The sequence below is a fragment of the Carex rostrata genome, chromosome 23, assembly GCF_964058835.1.
Source record: "Carex rostrata chromosome 23, lpCarRost1.2, whole genome shotgun sequence".
In the NCBI taxonomy this organism is placed as follows: domain Eukaryota; kingdom Viridiplantae; phylum Streptophyta; class Magnoliopsida; order Poales; family Cyperaceae; genus Carex; species Carex rostrata.
This window is the reverse complement of record NC_135940.1, coordinates 5,697,917-5,721,362: the sequence shown is the minus strand read 5'-3', so window position 1 is coordinate 5,721,362 and position 23,446 is coordinate 5,697,917. Positions and strand designations below refer to the sequence as shown.

Below are 23,446 nucleotides of genomic sequence, written 5' to 3'. Positions count from 1 at the left end.
CTTTTGAGTTGTATGGCTATTGCTTATTTAGCAATTTTTGGAAAGAATTGCTTAATAAGAAATCATTTTCTAAAGATGAGTTGACCAAATGTTTAATTCTTATTGGCCAAGTGTTTAATTCTCAATTGTTTGGTTGATTGTACTAATGTAGGAGTGGATTGCTTAATTTCTAAAATTTTCATAATTGTCATTTAGCAATTAATTTCAATTGCTGGATTGAAGATGCTCTGAGCACGCTTAAAGATTTTGATAGTACTTGTTTAAGAGAGATTGGTAATAATCCTATGATCATATTTTGTGTGAAGCTTCTCCACTGATGCACGAACGATCAAGAAATTGGAAAAAGTAATGGACAGATAGATTTGGTTCTGAGATCACACAGATTCTCAATTCTTTGATAAAACTGATACATAAAAACTAACTTCTTCCAAACGACATGACCTCTGTTTAAATACAAACCCTCAAAACAGAAAATACATAAAAGATACATAAAAGACCCTAAAACTCTAAAATTATAAAGAAAGGTCCAAAAGTCCATGAAGGAAGACTCGGATCGGGAATCTGAGCCCGCGAAATGGGCAAAACAAAGCATAGATTGTTTCGAATCCGGTTTTGGGCTGTGGAGTTCCTGTCAAAATTTCAGTTTGATCCGACGAACGGATCAAAAGTTACACCCCTTTTCGTGAAGCATGCGCAGGACCATATTGCATCATCCACCATGTTGCGTCCATCTGTTGCCACATCTAAGAGCATGCTTCAGAAGAGGATACATAAGGGGAGGGAAGGGTGACCTGACCTGACTGACACGTGTTACTTGTTTCAAAATACTAAATTTTTAGAAAGAGAGGAGGCGAGCTATATATACAAACTATTCAAATTTTATAACTTTCAAATCGAAGTGTAGCGGAGGTGAACTCTTTATGCTGTCCCTCTCCACTTCCCTCCCTTTATATACTATATATGTATGGAGCTGATAAGCCAAAATTGTATCTATTTAAACCTAGTGTTAGGTATGTAAATTAAGCCAAGTTTTGGTTAAATTAGTTTAAATTAGGTTTAATTAGGTTAGAAATGTCCAAAAGTTCAAGTTACTGCCCTAGTTATATTTGTTTTACAGGTAATCAAGTGTTTGGACCTTAACGAAGCAAAACGGGTGAGTTAGCACGAAGAAATGAGCTTCTGCCAACATTTATTGCTGCCCGAAATGGAGTTATTGCGGCCCGCAACCAAACAAGTCAGAGCCTCTTCATTACAGCACAGTTATTGCGGCCCGCAACGCACTGTAGCAGTTAGCCGAAAATAGAGTTTGAACTTAAAACGGCCATAACTTTTGACTCGTAACTCTAATTTAGGCTTGTGACCACTTTTTGGAAAGCTAACGAGAAGATCTACAACCTGAGAATATAAAAGAAATGTATTGCGACCCACAAGGACCTCTTCAGAATTTTTCTGCGCAGTCTGTTAACTGCTACAGTACATTGCGGCCCGCAATGAATGTATTGCGGCCCGCAATTAGGTCGGTTCAGAGTCCGAATTTGCTATTTTTGGTTGGTTATTTCTAGGTTTTAGAGGGGGCTATAAATAGGAACCTGTAGAACAGATTGGGGGACGTTTTTTAGGCAGAATTTCTAGGGTTTTAACAAGGAAAAGCAAGGAATAGCAAGAGGAGAGAAGAAGGGAGGAGAGATTATTGATCAACCGGTTTTATTATTTTCTTTTCTTCCTTTGGAACTCTTTTATTCTTTTGATTTCATTTGTGCTTTAGCCATGACTGGCTAAAGGCTTTTCTAGGGTTGATGAGGGTTGTACTTGAAACTTTTGTTATGATTTAATTGGTTTTTTTTCTATATATTCTTGTTCTTTGTTATGATCTATTATTTATTTTAATTGATTGTGAGGACTTAATCGAAATCACATGAAACCCTAGGATTTGGTATTTGCAATTGAGAAATTGAATATTAGGTCCAGACCATAAGGAATAGGGTATTTGATAGGCTAAGTACCGAGAGGTGACGCGTGTCTTATACGGGCTTTACCTAATAGTTTAGAGAATTGTGCCAAGTACCGAGAGGTGAAAGATAGTTTTCTAGATTTATTGGGACAGTAAGAACTTAATGACTTTAGATTAGAGTAGCCAAGTACCGAGAGGTGACGTTTATTCTAATCGAAAGATGGTATTAATATAGAGATATCCCTTTGTACCTACAATACCCAACTGTGCCTTCATAAATAAAAGAACAAATTTAATAAACCAATTAGTCGTAACACTAGTGGATAGGAACCCTAAGAAACCCTAATTTCTCATTCTTGTTAAAAACTGAATTTCGCCTTAAGACTTTAGTTTAATTTAATTTAATCGCAATCAAACCAACCAATTGAACAAACAAAAACCTCTTTACTTTCTTTTACTTTCTTTTACTACATTAAATTGTTAGGTTAGAGTTAATATTCCGACTTGTCCCTGTGGAGACGATCCCTAAGTACTCCTCGATAAGGTTGTACACTTGCAACCAAATTGAGTGCAATTTAGGATTTATTACTTGTGTAGTAAAAATCACATCAGGAGCACATTCTAAGTAGTCAAAATACAGTAGTAACAGACCTATTTTTCCTATGGATTAGAAGAAGTGTAAGATTTCTGATGAATTAGTGGGACAACCTGGCAATGAAATGTGTTAGGATGGACTTAATTTGAACAAAGAGTTCGCATAGAATACATTAGGTGTCAATTGCATGCGTTAAGTAAAATTGCGAACGCCAAGGATTTTTTTTCTTTGAGATAAAATTCAAGTCACTTAACTCTAAATTTAAATATCTATAAGAATTTTTATTTGAATTTTGAACTTTTTACAATTGAATTATTAATTACAGATGTAGCATGGTAACAATACCTAGTCACTAATAATTGAGAAACAAAAATTAATAAAAATGTGTGAAGAGTGACAAATGCTTAGGGGTGTAAACGGATACGGATAATCCTCTCGGTATCTGGAGATTATCCGAATCCGGATTAAACGGATAAAGATAATTTTTGCATATGGTGAAAAAATGGCGGATACGGATACGGATAATTTCATGAAGGTGAATATTCGTATCCGTATCCGCAATTATCTGGATCCGAAATTACTCCTAACCAACTTTGACTTTACTATTATGGATAGAAGTTGTAATATGTTATTTCATATTCATTTTAGTCATAACCATAAAATGATAATACGATCTAATTTTTAATTTAATCTATTTTTATGATGATGGTACTACAATAATATAATTTTCTTTCATTTTTACCTCCATTTCTAGGTACCGATTTTAACAACTATTTTAATCACCGCAGGTCTGAGATGAGAGAAAAAAATAAATTTGGACCAAAATATCCTTTGATCGAAAAAGAAATAATAAAGTTAAGATTCCAAATCTTTTAAATGAGGAAGTTATACTGCTAACATTAAAATTATATCCTAAATAGTTTTACTAACAATAATTACCAGATAACATTCAAATAAAAAATTAAGAATCGCAACTATTATACATAAAAACATACTATCTGTTTCATATCATAGAAGATCCCTGCAACTATAATATGTGATCAAATAGGCATTCATTAAGATCCATACAAATTCAAACTATAAAATTAACAAACTGTAGAAAATAAAAAATAATCTAAAAAGTATACCACCAAAAATAAAAATCACTACTAAAAAAATAATTTTAAGTAAATGTTCACGAGTTTCGTATTTGAAATTGAGTAATTCAAGTTTTTTGATCTTGTGTTCGAATGAAAATATTATTGACTCATCGATATCCATTTAGTAGACCAAAAAATATGTAAAATAATTAACTTTTTTTTATTAATTGAATCAAAATCTAACGCTGTAACTTTATTATTACAATTATATTTTTCTATATTTGTATAAATAAAATAGAAACAATTTGAAACTGTTTGAATAATAAAACTAATACAACGTTTTGAATTACGTTGTTGAATTGAAACTTGAGAATTTCAAATAATATGTTTTCGTAGCTTGAAGCAAATTTGAGAACTTAAAAAATTCAATTTTTGTTGCTCAACCGTGGAAGCAAAAATAACTTAAATTTTTTCCCAGAACATAAAAATTAGTGGATACACAAGATAACTTTCTAATATTAAAGATTTGAAACCCATCTATTATTTCCTTTTCGGAGAAAGAATAGTTTGGTCTAAATTTGTTTTGTCTCTCAACTTGGATCTGTTGTGATTAAAATAATAGCTGTTAAAATCTGCACCCCTATTTCTTCACTCTCCATTATTTTCTATTCAAGACTTTAGCTCATGAATGTAGTGTGCTTTTAGTCTCTATTAAATTAATTTTAGCTATTGTTTTAAGACAACAACAAGTCGCTTTTTTGTATCTTAAAGTATATAACTCAATTATACAACAATTATTTATTTCGTATCCGTATTCGAATCCGTATCTGTAGATTATCCGCTCCGTATCCGTATCCGTATCCGTTAGAGACGGATATGGTTTTAAAATTTTTGATATATGTTTACTACCTATATCTGTATCCGCTCATTGAAAGACGGATACAGATATGATATTAGCATTATCCGCTCCGTTTACACTCCTACACATGCTGCCTCTCTATATATTGGCCGACAAGCTCTGGACCGAACTTTATTTTAGGTCGTATATGGCGTATATAATTAATAACTATAAATTCCTAAAAAAAAATTTAATAACTATAAAAGAAAAATAAAATCATCTGCATATGGTAACTTATCTAGTCACTAGAATTTCCAGCCGGGTTCCTCCCTGGTTTTTTAATTTGTCACTGAATTTATCCCATTATCACGTGGAACCCTAACCAATGTAACAACAGATTTTGAAAAAAGTGCATACTCTAAAATATGTAGAAGGATTTATATATAAAAAAGAAAAGAAAAGAGCAGGAATCTTTTGTTTGTTATAATTTATGACGAATAGGATACAGTAACAAAAACCTGACCAATGCAAATGCATGCCTAACTAGTACAACTGCTACCTGACATGCAGGAAAAGAACATCCAACGAATGCCTTCCTTCTATGCTGACTCAATGCATCGATCTGACATGTACCTCTCTTTAGTGCGTATTTCTATACGAATCCAAGACTAAAGGAGGGTATAATTCCCTTGTTTCTCATCTCCCAAGGACACTTGGATTAAAGTAAAAAAGTTAAATAACATTAATTATGTTATCCTATCTTGGATTTCTAAATTTATTGGTTTTTTTTTAATAGATACAATGTTATCCTTATGTGAAACTTCTCTCCAATTGTAGGAATTTAAACCGTCCCTTTTTAAATTGAACATTCCAAAATATTTAATCCTTTCTTTTGTCAATATGGGTTTCTTGGTTTTATTAAATATCCTAATAATAAGTATCATTTATTATACTTGATTCTCATAAACTTTTATTTTGAGAAGAATATGATTCTCAAAAACTAAAAAGCTTTTATTAATATACTATTTTCTTAGCTTTGTAGACAATTTAACGAGGCACCTTTGCCTCTACAAATGTTGGTCCAAGAGAATTGCAAATGTCAATCAATCTATCATATTTGTGAAAATTTAATAAAATCAGTAATTAATGTAACTCAGAAAGTAAAAGTAGGTGTATATTAAGATATTGAGATAATCGTTATTCCTGCCACTGTTTAAGCACTGCCTAAAAGTCACGTCTGCCCCTCTTTTGAAGACCAACACCTTTTTCATTGTTTAAATCCATAAAATCATGCATTTTAGATAACATGTCTTTTCAAAGTTTGGCTACAATTACATTTTGACGGTTATATATGATCATGTCTTCATTAAATTAATGGAAAACATAAGATAAATAAAAGCTTGAGGAACAGTATGACCAGCAGTAATTCTTTTCAACAGCTACTCATGCATTTATAAATGTTTTTCAGATCAAATAAATAAAAGTTTTGCTAGGTCTGTGAAGTAATCATTACAAAGGGACACAGAATAAAGCAACAGTTGAAGAGAAACTATAGCTAGCTAGCAAATTAATGGTAACAACCAATTAATTAATTAAAACAATACAGTAAAGTTTGGTAACAACTAAATTACTTTGATATATACTGGAAACTAAATTATTTGAAGGGATCATTAATTGCACTGGCAACATCAGACCACCAAACAATTAAGAAACGGTGAACTAACAAAACTGCCATGATCAAATTAAAAGCAGTAAGTTGAAAAGGGATGGATATACGTACACAAGCAACAAAAGCATCCACACATGATGTAAAATTCCATAAAAAGAAATGTAACATAGATTTACCATTACAAAAGCCAGAAGCAAAAGAACAAGGAAGAAATGGACCTAAACCATGACCCTCTATAATTCAAATAATATAGGGTAGCAAATACATTAGACAAAACAAGAGTATCCCATTATCCCGTGCCCATATACACAAACAAAAAAAAAAAACAAAAAAAAACAAAAAAAAAAACAATGAAGAATTAAGCACATTAATATCTCCAAAGTCCATATTATATTTCTTCTTTCATTTTCTTCTTCATATCATTGCAAAATATGGACTTGAGGAGGAATGTTACAAGCCGAATGGATCCAAGTCTCCTCTCCGTGCAAAGCCCGATCAAGTTCTCCAGACCGCAAAATTATTTCAGACAAAAAAACCAATAATTTACGGCACTTGAGGCAACCTATGCAACCGAGACGATCTCTCCGATCCAAACTCTTGTTGAAATATAATTACTTATTAGTTTACCACCCACTAGACCTAGACCCAAGACGATAGATCTTAATGATATAGCACTTAATATCAAACGGAAAAAGAAAAAAGAAAAATAAAGAAGCCAAACCAATTATCAAATAGAGAATACAAATTGAGAACTATCTAGAAAAGAGGTGCAACAGATGATCCGTAGTTCACCGAACCCGACAATCCAACACCGCCATTAGAGTACACCGGCAAATTATTGTTTAACACCTGAGCATCATTAGATCCAATTTGAGCCATGAAATTATCACAAGGAATTTGCCATTGTACCTTACTTTCTCTCTGCAACTTCGCTTCCTTTGATGCATTGACATTCCCGCAATTTGCTGTGGCCAAAACCTCATTAAACTCTTCATAAGGAAGCTTAAAACTTGACAAGAAAGAGGATCCAAAAATTTGATACTCATCAATTATACCACTTTGTTGCAAATTTTGGAATTGGTTGGATTGGCCAAGAAATCCAAGGCTGCTAGCTTGGGATTGCAAATCAAATCCACTAGTGGTACTAGTACCCGGTAAGATACCACCAAATCCATGATTTCCGTCAAGCGACGAGTTATAATTAGAATTGTGGTGGAATATTTGGTTTATGGAATTTGAGAGCCAATTAGGCTGGTCTATCTTTGCAGAGGCAGTAGGATTAGAATTTGATGGTTGTTTCTTCATGCGTTTATTCTTTCGGCACCCACCTCCGACCGGCACGTTGCGCAAAGTACCGCCACGTGTCCAGTAGCGTTTGCAAGACTTGCAGAAGTGTCTAGGTTGAGCTAGGCTGTAGTTGTTGTAGTAACAGAACTTGGTATTCGATGAATCACACCGTGGGCACCGGAGTGGCGTCTGGTTAGCAGGGTTAGGGTTAGAATTAGGATTAGGGTTAGGGTTAGGGTTTGGGGGCATGGATTGAGTAGTACTGTTGATGGTGTTAGAGATGATGGTTGGATTGGGGATAAGAAGAGGTTCTCCCATTAACGCTAGATCAAGGTGTAGAGTTGTAGAAGAGATGAGACGGAAGAAAGAGGTTGGTTTTTAAGAGAGAGAGAGAGAGAGAGAAGGTGGGTGGATAATGGAACCCAGAGGAGAAGGTTCGCTGCCAATAGCTACACAACAAAATGGGGCATGCAAAGTATTATTGACCTGATGTGGAGAGAGAGAGAGGTTAATTGCTCTGTGCTAGTGGTCTAGAGAGAAGACATGTTTTTTTTTTTTTGAGAAAAAGAAGACATGTTGTTGGTTGCTACAGAAACACCAACAAGAAATTTTTTGGATTGACACTGAAAATATTGCAACACACCATCACTTCATCTGTAACAAATGTTTTAATATATATATAGACAGTATATATACCACGTATGTAGCAAATGAATCAAACTATTTGTATTTCAATTGTAGCGTATTTTTTTTTATAAAGAAAAAAAAAGCAAGAGAATTGGTTTCATGCGGTCCACTTGGGAATGTGCTTTAATTTAGAGCTATTTGTATTTCAATTGTCGCATATTTGTTTCTCCATTTCACTTATAAAAAATTATAGAACTGATGTAATAAAGATAATTTTTAGTAATCTTACAAAATTAGCTATTTATGATATGAAAATACCACATAAGATTTTACAATTAGTGGCATTGATGCTCCATATGAAATTTTTGTTTTTGTTTTTTGTTTTTGCTAATTCGGAAAATTAATTCTTTTATAATGTCGATAAAAGTGAAAATACATAAATGAAAACATTCTATTCATCTGAAAAAAAATACTATCATTAATGTGACAAAAAAATGGAAATGACTTGAGGGTTAATTAATTCTCTTTTTCTTTCTTGGAGCTTACAGATTAATGTTCTTTGAAGCTTGTACTTGTAACTTTACTATTTTGGTATTAAGTGAGAGGTACAGCTTAATCGACATCATGTGTTGGTCATATTCTTTCTCGGGAAAGACTAAAAGGTAAAACAAGCTGATCATTGATTCATTTCTCGAGGTCAGATATTTCCTGTTAGGCACACACTCTCAAGTTTTCATTAAAACTATGGCAAAAAAAAGTTAGAAATATTAACTCAAATATACAAAATTAGAAGTTCAGGATAACTTAATTAGAAGTTTCAGTATGACTCAATTTTAGCAATGAAGATAGCTAGAATGGAAAAAATGGCATGGTGGAGCCGGCTTCGTCACGGAACGATACGGTGACGGCACGTGTGTCAATTACGTACTGTGATTCGCGTGTTCGGTGCCGTTATCATTCGCGTGTCGTGGCCATCTTTTGAAACTTTGGCACGGCATGTCACGTGAAAAATTTAGTCACGGCATAGCATGACACATAGTCGCACGAGTCACGTGTAATTAGGGCCATTAGATATTGATTAAATGGTAAATCTTGAATAAACTAACTTAAATTATCATTAAAGTTATTGAAATAGCTTAAGCGTGGAGTATTAGTCGCACGGCACGGCACATATGGTTTGTCAATTGAGTCGCACGGCACCAGCTTAGAATTAAGCACGTGTAATTAGGACCATTAGTTGCATGGCACATATGGCTTGTCCATTGAGCCACCAGCTTAGAATTAAACACTTCTACAGTGGAACTAGTTGGGAGTAGTAAGGCACTGGGACCAACAATTTTAACTTTCTGGCAGTATGATCATGTTTTATGGTGGAGTAAAGTTAACAAAAATTAAATTGTTTACTCCTTACTCCTTATATTATACACCTGAGTTTAATTTGTGGTTTAAATAAATTAGTTTAGAATGAGTAATATGTTGGAAAATGAACTTCTACATATTATAGTGGGGTCCTATAAACAAAGTAAGTATAAAGTAAGTTAATTTGTCTCGAGAGATGGAGTAACTTATTCTGAATTAATTCATATTTTATTCTATCTGACTGATCATATTTTACTTATTGTTTAATAGCTTAAGTGTGGAGTACGAGGTTTATTCCACATCTTACTCCACATGAAATTAAATATGGCATGCATTCAATGGTGGATCCAAGAAGCAATTGGGATAGGCAAGTGCCTACCTCTAGATTTGAATTTTTATTTCCAACCCAGTACTAATTATACAGTGTGCCTTCCCTTGATTCGATATAGTGTCTATCTCTAGCCTGAGCTAGTATGATTCTTGAACCGATTCCTTTCGAGCTTTGGTCAATTAATTTTGTGTATTTAATTTTTTTCGGATCTGCGATGCTCTATTTTATAAATAGAATAAAGGAGAAGAAGAGAACAAGAAAGGCCTGGCAATGGAATTTATCATTGCAATTCTAAGAAAATGGGTCGGCCGAACTTTTTAAACCTTTTATTATTCAATATATATATTTTGTTTAAATTTCTTTGACTTCAATTTGCTAATTTACTACAACACTCTCACTTTGAATATTTCCAAATTATTTTATTAATTAGCTTAGGAAAAATATTTCAATACTGTGTCAATCGATTTTATGCTTATAATAATTTTTTTTAATAAACATAGTTATAGGGACTGAGTGGCAATTGTGTACTCGATGAGTTAATGAGTTTGAACTCAATTAGTGCCCTACCCTAACAGAAATCATGAATCCGTCCTTGCCTGTATTGTTCATGCATTTTTTTTTTTGGAAATTGATGAATTCTATCAAAAGGAAAGATGTTTCTCGATAAAAACTTCGTGTGCGACTCATTATCATGTTAGTGATTTGCTATTAAAAATAATGCGAAACATATTTTGCCAAAAATTTGAAAGATTGTTAAAGAAAAAAAAAAAGTTGATCAAATATGAACCAATTTTGTTTATAATGGTATAGAGATTGGTACTAATTAATTAAAGATCGAGAGCAGGAGCGGAGAAAGTAATTAATTAGGTTATGGAAGATGCATTTGTTTATCATACCCTGACTTAAATTATTTTTTCAAAATATACTTATTTTGTCATTTTTTAAAAGAAAGTTATGTGTCTAATTAAAATAATTTTACAATTATATATCCTATATATCTTGAAAATTTTGCCCCGCTAGCTCAATTGCATTTCCTGGCTCCGCCCCTGCTAATTAATTAAAGAGTGACGTGGCATCACATTATTAATAGACAAGCTTGACATTAAAAAAATCTTTGAGAATTGTTAATGTCTCAAATCAAAGTTGTGGCCAGTAAAAACTGGATTAGATGTATTGTATTAATTATGACAGGTCAGCAGCTAGCAGCTGAACTCTATATTTCGACCACTAAAACTATACTACTAATTAAATTTTGAAGGATAAGAACAAGGATGGAACTGATTAAATGATATGGTGACGTAAATGACTTAAGTTCCTAATTAAGGATAATATAATTTCTATAATTAGACATATATTGAGTGAAATATTTTTTTATTTTCGTTTTGTTATAAAATTATTACACCTCGAGAAACAAATTAAGTTCTTCATCCCTGTTTCTTTCATTACTGTTCTTTCACTGTCTCTTAATTAGTTAATTAAATTGCATGTCATAGTAATGAGCACTTTAAGAATTAGTACATAATTAAGTTCATAAATAATTTTTTATAAATCACTTTTGATACCCAATTCTGGTCATTGTTAGTGGTATTCATACAAATTTTAGCCTTTTAAAACTAAGATGTGGATCAATCAACCTTTTCACATACAAAATGTGGTCACTCTAGCAATAAATGAAAGTAATAAATTCAGGGCATTACATATATTTTCATAGGAATATATTATATTGGTAAAAAAAATTAATTGACAGCACTGACATCAATATAAAATGATCTAAATAGAAAGTAAAAATTGTCAGTATATAATTAATTCTCTCAATCATTTGCACATCATATGTCAAAGTGAGTGTAATTTGAAACTTAACTAACTAGCATTTTTAACAATCTATTTAAAATCTAACCATTTCAGCTTGAGTCCGATAGTCATTGGATTCAAAGTGGTTCCAATGGGTTCGCTCATCATCAGATATGTTTTAGGATTCGTGAGCACGAATTTTAAAGCATACACAAAAGTGCGGGCGCAAATCCTAAAGTAGATCCGATGGTGAGCGAACCCATTAAAACCACTTTGAGTCTAATGACCATCGAACCCAAGCTGTTCTCTTAACTTTGCTGGTAATGATAAATTGACTAGAAGTTATACCATATTTAATATTTACAGCTACTGAGTGAAAGTATTATAAGAGGGATCGAGGTCGGTGTACTTTGATTTTTTTAAGGAAAATTTAAATATTCGTAAAATTAGAATCTATTATAAAATTTTGCTCCATTTATTTATTTGATTTCGTCAACACGTACACATGCATGGTGTAATACGCTTATAACTTTATCTTTAAATTAAGAAAAATTAACATTAGTTATCATAATTGTCAAAATAATTAAGTCGATTGTGATGAATATATCCCTTCCTGGTTTTGAATATAAACGAGAGGATACGACTAAATCCGCGTTTGAGAATTCAGCGCGTGATAGAGATGGCTTGGCACAATTATCACCTTGTATTTATTTCTTCTCTTCAGAGAGAAAGAGACGGTGCTGACTAAAGCGATTGTGAAAGATAGACGTGTGCGCGTGCGCTCTAGAGGTTTTTAGGAATTTGGAGCGTAGATACTACTAGTAGTTTTTTTTACTTTTAGAAATTAAGAAAATCAAATAATTAGAAACAAGATGGATTACATTTTTTTTTCGATTCCATAGAACCGAACCAATGATTCGGTTCCATTAGGGTATTTTCTAGGACCGAATCAATGGTTTCATCCCATTAGTTACCGGCGTGTCATGCTACGAAAAATTCAGAAGTTACTGGAAGCTCTGAAAAGTGCACGCGCCCCGTAAGAATGGAAAATTGTGTCGTGACAAGTCATGCCGTGATTATGATCGTGTATTGTGATCAAGTTAAATTTTTATATGACGTGCTGTGACTAATTTGGAGGGACGTTCACGGCACGTTAATCACGCTATGACCACATGTGTCATATTCAAATGTGATTGGTTACGTTTGATGACATTTAGTTATGAATTTTTTTATAATTTAAAGTTAGTTTATTCAAAATTGATCCATGATCAAGATATAACGGTTCTAATCACAAGTAACTTTCGTGACCACGTGCTGTGACCAGAGCAGTTAGCATGCCATACCAATATTCGAAAGAATGATCACATCATACGAATGGTCAGAACATGAAACACGCACCGCTAATCAATTAGTGTGGGACCGAACCAACGACACACGAGTCACTTCTTTGCATCCTAGTGTTCTCTCCCTTCCTACTCTCCTCTCCCCCAAGTCAGGTTAATTAGATGAAACTAATGGTTTGATATCATTGATTTTCAACATTGTGTAGTTGTTGGTGTAGTACTTAAGAAAAATAAATGCGATGAATCAATAGTTAATTAAGTTTCATCTATTTATTGAAAAAATCAATAATGAATCTAGTTTATGATAATTTATTATTTTTAATATCTAAAACTGCAAAAATAAATGTTTAAATAGCCCGAGAAGTCACAAATTAATGCGTTTCTAGTACGCGCTTCTCCGTCTCTCTCTCTCTATATATATATTGTATATATGCGTGTGTCTTTGGTTGGTTTGTTAGGTTTTGTATATATTCTTTGTTTATTGTCACCTAGCTATTTAGACTAAGATTCTTGCTTTGACTCTGGTCGTCCTTGTGAAATTCATTATTTATTAATTGATAGCTAGAGAGATAAATACATGCATGTATGATTAATTAACATTGAAATGGAGAATTTGGTAAATAACACCTAGAGAATTCTATCTGGATTCTTTTGCACGACTGATCGATTGCCGAATTTTTGTAGCTTCTGCTGGATTTCAATCGGCCATTAACACTGTGACGCGTGGCAGTGGAATCGTAATCTTTTGTTGTCGGTCAAAAAAAATATTCCAATATGTTTTTGATCGCATATATATGTCAATTAATAGAAGGTACTTAGCTATGACCATAAGTTAAAAAAAATATATAATACGACAAATCGAATATCGATGACAGTTACTTTGTGGCTACAAATGATTATAATTCTCGGTCTAATATTCGAAATATATATGTTGAATCAGACATGCATATGATATAATTATGTTTTTTTTTTTTAAAAGTGCTCATGCAAAAAATAATAAGGATGTGACCATATTCCTCTGTACAATTTTGAGTTGATCCATTGATGAATTGATATAGCATGTGATCGTATATTTTTTTTCTTGTCAAACATTTCTCTGGTATTTTGAGTTGATCAATTGAATTTTTTTCCTCTGTACAATTGAGAGGATGTGGCGCCATATCATCAATTACATATACATCAGTTACATATATACACCATATTATTAGCACCAATCATTCAAATAATGCCAAGTCAACACTGACTATATATACTAGGTAGCGGTTCTAAATTTGCAATTTGAGAAATGTATAATAATTTCATAAACATAAATATTTTTTTAATAAAATTATCTTCAAAACGTCACGTTGGTTAAAATATTATTTCCTATTTACTCACCCATCTAGGAAATTTATGAGATTTGTTTTTCAATTTCTTAATGCTAAAAACAATCAAAATATTTAATTATTTGCATGAGTGCAGCAGTGCTTTTGAAATAAATTTTAAATTAATTTCAGCTATATTTTTTATTATAATTTCAGTTTAATTTCATGATTGTAGATGCTCTAAATGTGAGTAGTCTCATAAATAACACAACATTATGTAGTTAGTTTTTACTATTCTCAATTATGTCAAGTTCTAATGTAATTAATTATGACATGATCAGTGAAAAAAAATACATACTAATTTATATACAAAAGAACTATTTATAATTTCTCGGTTAGTACATTAATTAAATGCACCATATCATTTTATATCATCATCCATTAAGCATAAATCATATACAAATTAACATTAAACATAGCTTGCACATAACAGAAATCATATTTGATTTACACTTAATTTTATGTTTGGAATAATACAGTTTAAAGGTATTGCACTTTGGTCAGTGATGATCAAAATCATCTCTTTGATGGCATGATTTTAATTTTTAAGTGGAATATTTATTGGAAAAAAAAATATAAAGTCACAATAACTTAAAATAAAATAAACAGGACCGGTCCTGAAGATTTTGGGGTCCGGGCGGAAGAAATTTTTGGACCCTTTATATATATCCGTGTTGTAAAAAACGGGCTTAACGGCCTATTATATGCCTGTTTAATTGTTAATGGCTGTCAAACAGTTATGAATACACTTATCGGAGGTCTATTAGTGAATTTTTCTGATTAATTGGCCGATTATTCTCGATTATTCCCAATTATTTCGTTTATTCTCGTTTGATCGTCCGTTTTTTTCTGTTTATTCCCATTTATTTTCGTTTATTCCAGTGATTATTTATCTTTACATTTTTTTTTTCTGTAACTGCGTGATAATAAGTTTCATAAACATGTATTGCAATTTTATTTGTGCTTGGCAATACATTCAATTTTTTTATATATGTTTTTTCTTCTTACTTATTTTGAATTAATTGATTAATTTCTCTATTATATATATACCATATATTTTTCTTACTTACTGATGTAATTTTTTCAATTAGTACATCATGTTCATATATTAAATTAAGTTGTTGTTACAAACTAACTTTAGTGATTTTATGTTGGAATGTTTCATGTCTTTCAAATAATATATTGTTAGTGTTTGAAAATGCTTAATTCTCGAATTTATTTTTTAATTAAATAAATGTGTTACTTACACATATAAAGTGCGTGTGTATTGTTAAGCGTAGTTTCATGTTATAATAATAGAACTAAGTTAAATTAAGTTTATTTGATAAGTTTGATGAGTTAAATAAATTATGAATATATACACATAATTTTAAAGAAAAATACAAAATTGTCCTCATAATTCTGATTAATCGACCGCATACCGATTAATTGCTTGACAATATCCCGTTCGTTTGACAAGCGCATACCGTTATTTACAATACTGATATACACAATTTTTTATTAATATGTCAATAGATCATACTTATTTATAGAAAAGTTTGAACCCTTTGAACATTCAAAATTTGGGCCCTAATATTTTATTTATTTTTAATACATACAAATTAATTTTCTTTAATATATGTAAAATATTTTTGTTTCTTTTGAGACCACATAAATCTTGGGACCCGGAGCGGTCGCCCTGGCTGCCCAGCATCAGGGCCGGCCCTGAAAATAAACAACCTATTAATACAAAGACAACATCATCCTGGCAAGAAAATTTGAAAGAACCACGTATAGAATTTGGATAGGCCGTGTAAAAGGAATGCTATTGCTAGCTAGTAACCATCAATTCATCATCATCATCATCATCATAAATTCATAATGTATTAATTGAGTACAACTAATAATTTAAGTGTACTAATAAACTAATAAAAAGAGCGTGAGGAATCCCAAGAAGTTGAGTACATACACGCTTTGATGCTGCTTCCATAGGCTGGAAGAATCTTCTTAGACTCTAGGTATAATGTTCCGTTATAAATACAGCTCTTCGTGTAGCAAGTTCATAATTCTTGTAACTTTGTAAGATATCCTGCCAATTTAACTCGCTACACAGAGCACTACATAAAAATCATTACAAGGGATAATAGAGGCACGGGTTCCGAGGCAGGTGGTCCCAAGAGGAGAAGAAGGATAGCGCATCAGCAGAGTGCAGTGGAAAAAGGGTGTGTGTGTGTGGGCCTGTGGGGTGGGGGGGTTGGCGCTGTGTGTGTGTGTGGTAGGGTCAGAACGTCTGGATTGATAGATAGAGATGGAGTCATATCATATGCATATTGGAGAGGAGATAGATATAAAAATGAAATAAATAAAGAGAGAAAAAAATTCTCTGCTGGAAAGCGACATAACCAGGCCATGTGCAACCCACCCTCTCTATACACTTACTATGCCCTCTTTCTCTCTCTATATCAAGAACATGATTAGATTAGATTAGATGGTGGTGCTGTAACTGGGGCACTGGAAAACCGTTAGGTTAGCAACAGAAGTGTCCCCATTTTCACTGCTATTGCACATTAACACCAGAGGAGTACAGCGTAGGACACCACCCCCATGTGATTGCCATCCCTAGCTTTCTCTCTCTCTCTCTCTCTCTCCCTCTCTATACAATTTTTACTAGTGAATTTATTTGATATTTAATTTGTCCCATCATTTGTTGGGATCAATTTAGATTGTGAGACATGTTTAGAGTAAATAACATATCCCACTATTTGTACGGAGATCAATTTAGAATGCATGTGAGACATGCTTAATTAGATTAATTTCATGTGAGTTATTAGAATCCACTAGTACATGCATAACACCTCATCACCAACCAACAGTTAATCAGTGTTAATCATTTGTGTCAAATTGGTAAATAATTAAGTTGGAATTATCACTTGCGGTTCACTTCAAACAAACCGTTGGTGAAAATAACAATCACCGATGGTTCTTTTATCACAATTACTGATGATTAACTGTCAGTGAGGTATAATATAATCACTGACGGTAGCAAAACCATTTTTTGATGTCCACTTTTAACTGTCTGTGATCTTGTGTTATGTAATGGTAATTAACATTGTTTTTGAGTTGTTATTCATTACATATAATCACATATTCAGATTATATTATCTAATTTTTAAATAGGTAACATATATTACATAAAATTGTTCTCATGAAGTGTCACTTCTTTACAATATTTTGTTCTAAAGATTTTCAATTTTTAATGAATTAGCCCTGAAAGAATAGATATAAAAAGAAAAAAATTTGGGTTTAATTTAGAAAAAGAATATGATTTAACATAAGAAATACATGATTTCTTAGTTCAAAGAGGGTAATTTCACATAAACAATGCAAGCAAATGGGGGAATGGCTCATTTATCTCTAAATTAAATTTTGGCCAACTTGGATTTGTGTTCAAACAGTATGAATCATCTAACATCAAACATAGTTCAAATTACATCAATGTGCCCATTCTAAAATCAAATTACAATGGACTTAATAGTTTAATTTTTAAAAGACTACAATATGTTAAATAAAATGTTTGTAATGATAATTTTTTAAAATATGTTTATATGCATAATTTTATAGGTTCAAAAGTTGTACAATTGTTCACATATCAGTATAAAATATATCATATTTCGCACATGAGACTAAGAATGAGTTTACGAACTAAATAGCTTAAACCAAAAACTTATAATAATTTGAATAAAAATTTAAAGCTTATAATTTAAATCACACATTCATTCAATTTGAATAAAAATATAAAAGTTATAATGATGGAAAGTTGTTAGAATGTTTTGCTGTTGGCATCCAACTTTAGCAGATTCTTAGTAGTTAATAAACATTTAAAAAAAAGTACTAAAATATATTTATATTAAAAAGTAATGTTAGATAAGAGAATAAACAGGGATTTTGTAGTAGCCCAAGAAATACTCCCACAAACCCCACAATTATTCCCCCACTCAAATCTAATTATACTGCCAACTAAAATCACATGAGAGCTATAGATCTAGAGAGAGAAAGAGAGACGACAAAAATATTTAATACTTCCTAGGAGAAGCAGAGCGCATAGGGCTTTGTGTAGGTACGTAGATATCATTTGATTATATATATACACATGTAGGATTGTAGCCATATATACTAAACATATATCTTTGTTACTTTGTTGTTATAGCACCTTAATAGAGTCTTAATGATTGATTGATAACCACTATTGTGAAAATATTTTGTACCACTCAATTTGTCTTGTACGGATTAATAGGGGAATAGATTGATAAATTATTTCGTTTTTCTGACTAATTTTGTATGAGAAAATAAAAAATTCAAATTATTATATTAAAAGGTGCCGCACGCGTTATATATTAGACAATTAGTAACTATACTATACTGATTATATTTTAATTAGAGAGATGTATAGAGGGCTACAATGCTACGGCTCAATATTCGAGTTTTCAAAATCTTAACGGTCGATCCGAACAGTTCATCTTGTTCTCCATATTAATATGTGTTTGGAAACCAAATTTTACATTTTTTGAATTTTTTTTTACTATTTTCTTAGATAGGTAGAAAATCACTTGATCTAAAAAATTCTGCATCATTTAGATATTTGATTTTCTACCTATCTAAAAAATTAGTAAAATTTTTTCAAAAAATGTAAAATTTGGTCTCCAAATACATATTAATATGGAGAACAAGATGAACGGTTCAGATCAACCATTGGAATTTTAAAAACTCAAATATTGAGCCGTAGCACCGTAGCTCTCTATGCAACCCATAGCACCGTAGCCTTACTCATACTATAATAATGAAAAGGAAGAGGAGTAATATCTCTGCACCTCTTACCTATATTTCAAAGGTAGTGTTATATATATTATAAAGTATTTAAATTTGTAGGTGATGCAAAAATTTAAAATTGTTTATAATTTATGTTACTAGGATTAAAACTAAATACAAGTTGTACATAATCAGTGGCAGAACTAGAATATTAAGATGAGGGGGGCTAGAAAATAAAGGGAATACATAAGATGAGAAGAGAATACATATTAATTTATCAGAATCGATTGTATGAGAAGAGAAAATATTAATATCCAAGCAAATTTTTTGTATAGAAAATATGAATCCATAAGATCAGAAGAGAATACATATTAATTTATCAGAATCCATCGTGTCAAAGACCATGATTTATCAACAATTAATACCACATTGCAATTTTCTCTCCTTTAAATCAATTTTTGACTCTTATCAAAGAACCAGCCTTTAGTTTAATACAAAGACAATATCCTCCGTATGAGATATCGCTGGTTTGAAATCCGAATGGGAGGATTCTTTGTGAATGTTAATAAAAAAGTTAAGTGCCTTGACCTTCAACCTTTACTCAAAAAACTTTTTATCTCTTCTCCATTTCCAATCACAATTTCGTCATAAAATCCATTTCCAATTCTAATTCCTTCGTTTACGAAGATTTTTTTATCAGAAAGAACATAATGTACCATCGTAGCACTAAAACAATAGTCTAGTTTGAAACAAAATTCTTCGTAAAAATTAAAAAAATAAATAAGGTTGGACGAGTACTTGGCCTTACTGGTCAGTATGTAAGAAAAAAAATACTTTCACATTTAAAAAAAAAAAAAAACAGAATGCAACATTTATTTACATTGAGAAAGGGTAATATCCGACTTACAATTAGGGAAGAAATTTAGAAGTGGTTCAGCAAAAATTAGGAGAAAACATAACAAACTGTCTCAGTGATTTCCCATATGTAATTACTTTACCTTTTTACTTTCTCATTTTTTTGTTTTTTCGTAAAAATTTGTAAATGTACCAACTCTCTCCTGTCATATAATTAAAATTGGAGTAAAAAAAAAAAAAAAACTGATCATTACATTTTTTTTTTGTTTACATTCATAGAATAATATCAGACAATTAATACCCGAATGAAAAGACTTAGTGTGATTTAATTTCCCAAAAGAAATACACACTTGAACATAAACTAATATTCAGTCCAGCATATAATTAAGTTTATTTTTGTTACGCAATTTTTCATGTCGAAAAGTAACAAATTATTTCTAAATTTCCGTTCAATCTTATCAAATTCCTAATTGGGATAATATAAGTTATGATTAAGAAAACTATAGTCAACCTTTTTTTTGAAGTAAATGATGAACATGCATATTTAAGAGGTGGTAAATTTTGAATGAAAGAGAGAGGGGAAGAAGCTGCCAGGGGAAGAAATTGCCTCCCTTAGTGCATGTAGGTCCCCACCATCCACTATCTCCTTCACCACCTTAAGTCGACATGGAAAGAGACTCATGTCTCTTGATTGACACTCTTCTCTGGATTTTAAAATACTGGAGATGTCCTTTTCATACTGTATCTCAATATATGCATTTTTGTTCCAATTGATGTATGTATATGTAGCTTTCTTATTTGATAAAAAGAATGTTATGGCTATGGAATTGGGGAAGTAAGTGGTGAATCTTTAATTGACCTTATCATGTAATTTCAAAATGATCGTATAATTAAAACAAAGAGAACTATCTTTTTGACACTGAGATATATAGAACTAGAAAATTGAGATAGAGGTGTTGAATGAATAAGTATCGTGTAATTTTATTTTATACGAGGAGCTACTAGTAGTATTTTTGCAAAAATTAAAATTGTAAGGCATAAAATGCAAATTTTTAGTTTATAGGAGGTGCTTAGCACCTTTTTTCTTCTTCTTCTTCCCTTCTGCACATGTTTGTCAATACATTGTATATATAAAAAGAAAAAAATATAAGAAAAGCAAAGGATAGGATGTTAGATTCAAAACATATTAGACAAACTAGATATCTATTGATGATTCCATTAGTGATTGAACTGGAGGTGAGGATAACATTATAACCAGGAGCCTTCTTGATCAAGAATCTCCACATGTTAATTTGGAGAAATTTTCAATTCTTGTACATATTTCTTTTCAAAAAGCAAAAGAAGCACAAACCAAGAATCTCTTTCACCTAACTGAGTATCCAAATCCACAGCACTAAGATAATTATTCATTTTCCAAATTCATACATTTGATTGGACAATTCCATATTTCCTTATTTATGATCTTCAGCCTACTTCAATACCTGCTCCAATAGAAATCAATAATTCTATTCTATTGTTTAGTCCAATCTACATGACTTGATTTTCTGTGGCTATAACCTACCAGGTACTGTGTAACCACTTTAGAATTTAAAGATTTTTCTTGCTAACGTATTATTTTATATGTGAGAGGTCATAATATGATATGATGTCTAGATGAGCTGAGGATTTGCAATGACATAATAACAAAATTAATGCAATAAAATATATAATTTGTTGTAATATGATTGCGAGATGTGATGACGTGGCAACAAGATGCGTAGATCATATGACAAAATTTCATTCAATTTAACATTAAAACTATATGGAAGATAATAATTGCTCTTTCAAAAAGATTTAGGGTGTTTTGTTTAATTTAAAAAATACAGGAGGATATTTGAATGAGAAAATGGCCAGAAAAACAATAATATTGTCAAATTTGATCTTAAAAAAAAAAAAAATACAATATAGGACAATTAAATGTAAATCCGTACAGTTGAAGAGTAGACCAAATCATATCACCAGGACAGGGAGGGGCCAAGAGGGGACCCGTGATGGACAGACATGGTCCAGTGGACCGACAAGTCAATGATGGGTTTGGTAAAGCAGTGGTGCAGTAGCAGACTATTATATGTCTGTAATGCCTGGCATTTGCACCAGTAATTGGCAGGAAGCACTCATACCTTAACTTCCAAAGGCTGCTCCTTCACAGTTCTTTTAGACTAATAATTCATTGCTTAAATAGTTAAATTTATTTAATGCGCATTTCAATTGGGCCAGGCCTTGGTAATAAAATTTGCCTACTCCAAAATCGTTCTACTAATTTAATCCATTATTGGGGAATTATCTTGTATGTCTGGGCTATTATTGGTATGGTTGTCACTATCTACTTTACTAGTAAAAATCTACTGTGATGCAATTTTTTTTTGGTTGAATGTGTATAATTTAGAACTTCAATCAATCCAATCATTTATTTTGAATGGTTTTGCCTCTGTTTGTTTTATTTTGATTGTGCAAATTAAATTGTTGTTGTAGTTGATGATCATCATCATCATTATGCAGTGTAGGGGATGAAATGGAGAGTCATGGGGAATTGGGGGGGGGGGGGGGGGGGGGGGCATATTGGAAAGAGAAATGCAGATAGTAAAAAAAAAATTACTGGAGTGATTTGACATTAATTGCTAGTACTAATTAACAAAGAAAGTTTCAGCATAACGTTTCATTTGTTTGATGGATGAAAGAGAAAAAAATATATCTACTTATTAGAGGAGGAATTCACTTGCACTTTTTTTTTAGAGACACTGGATTATACTCTATATTTTCAAAGTTTGAATAGTCGATTCAAATCGTTCAAAATGATGGATATATTAAAATGTGCATGCAAATCAAATTTTACATTTTTTTTGAATTTTTTTACTATTTATTAAGATGGATACAAAAATTGAATGGTCTGAAAACAACAAATTTGTAAAATACTTAATAAATAGTAAAAAAAATTCAAAAAAATATAAAATTTGATATGTATTGATAAGCCGAAATTGTATCTATTGAAACCTAGGGTTTGTTGTGTAAATTAAGCCAAGTTTTGATTAGATTAGGTTTAATTAGGTTAGAAATGTCCAAAAGTTCAAGTTACTGCCCTAGTTATGTTTTTTCTACAGGTAATCAAGTGTTTGGAGCTTAACGAAGCAAAACGGATGAGTTAGCACGAAGATTGGAGCTTCTGCCAACATGCATTGCGGCTCGGAATGGATCCTTTGCAGCCCGCAACCAAGCAAGTCAGAGCATTTATGCACTTTTATTGCGGCCCGCAACCAAACAAGTCAGAGCTTTCATTTCTGCAGTCATTGCGGCCCGCAGGACCTTTATTGCGGACCGCAATGACCTCTCCAGAATTCTTCTGCGCAGGCTGTTAACTGCCTCCATGCACTGCAGCCCGCAATGAATGTATTGCGGCCCGCAATTAGGTCGGTTCAGAGCCCGAATTTGCTATTTTTGGTTGGTTATTTCTAGGTTTTGGAGGGGTTATAAAAGGGGGACCTGTAGAACAGATTAAGGACGTTTTTTTAGGCAGAATTTCTAGGTTTTGAACAAGG

At 32.0% G+C, this 23,446-nt stretch overlaps 1 protein-coding gene across 1 annotated transcript; it reads right to left on the bottom strand.

The window, feature by feature from the left end:
- Positions 1–6,257: 6,257 nt before the first annotated feature.
- LOC144574868 (uncharacterized) lies at positions 6,258–7,900 on the bottom strand. Its single transcript, XM_078324955.1, has one exon. The coding sequence runs from the start codon at positions 7,735–7,737 to the stop codon at positions 6,889–6,891; it is 849 nt and encodes a 282-aa protein (XP_078181081.1). The 5' UTR covers positions 7,738–7,900; the 3' UTR covers positions 6,258–6,888.
- Between the last annotated feature and the right edge of the window lie 15,546 nt (positions 7,901–23,446).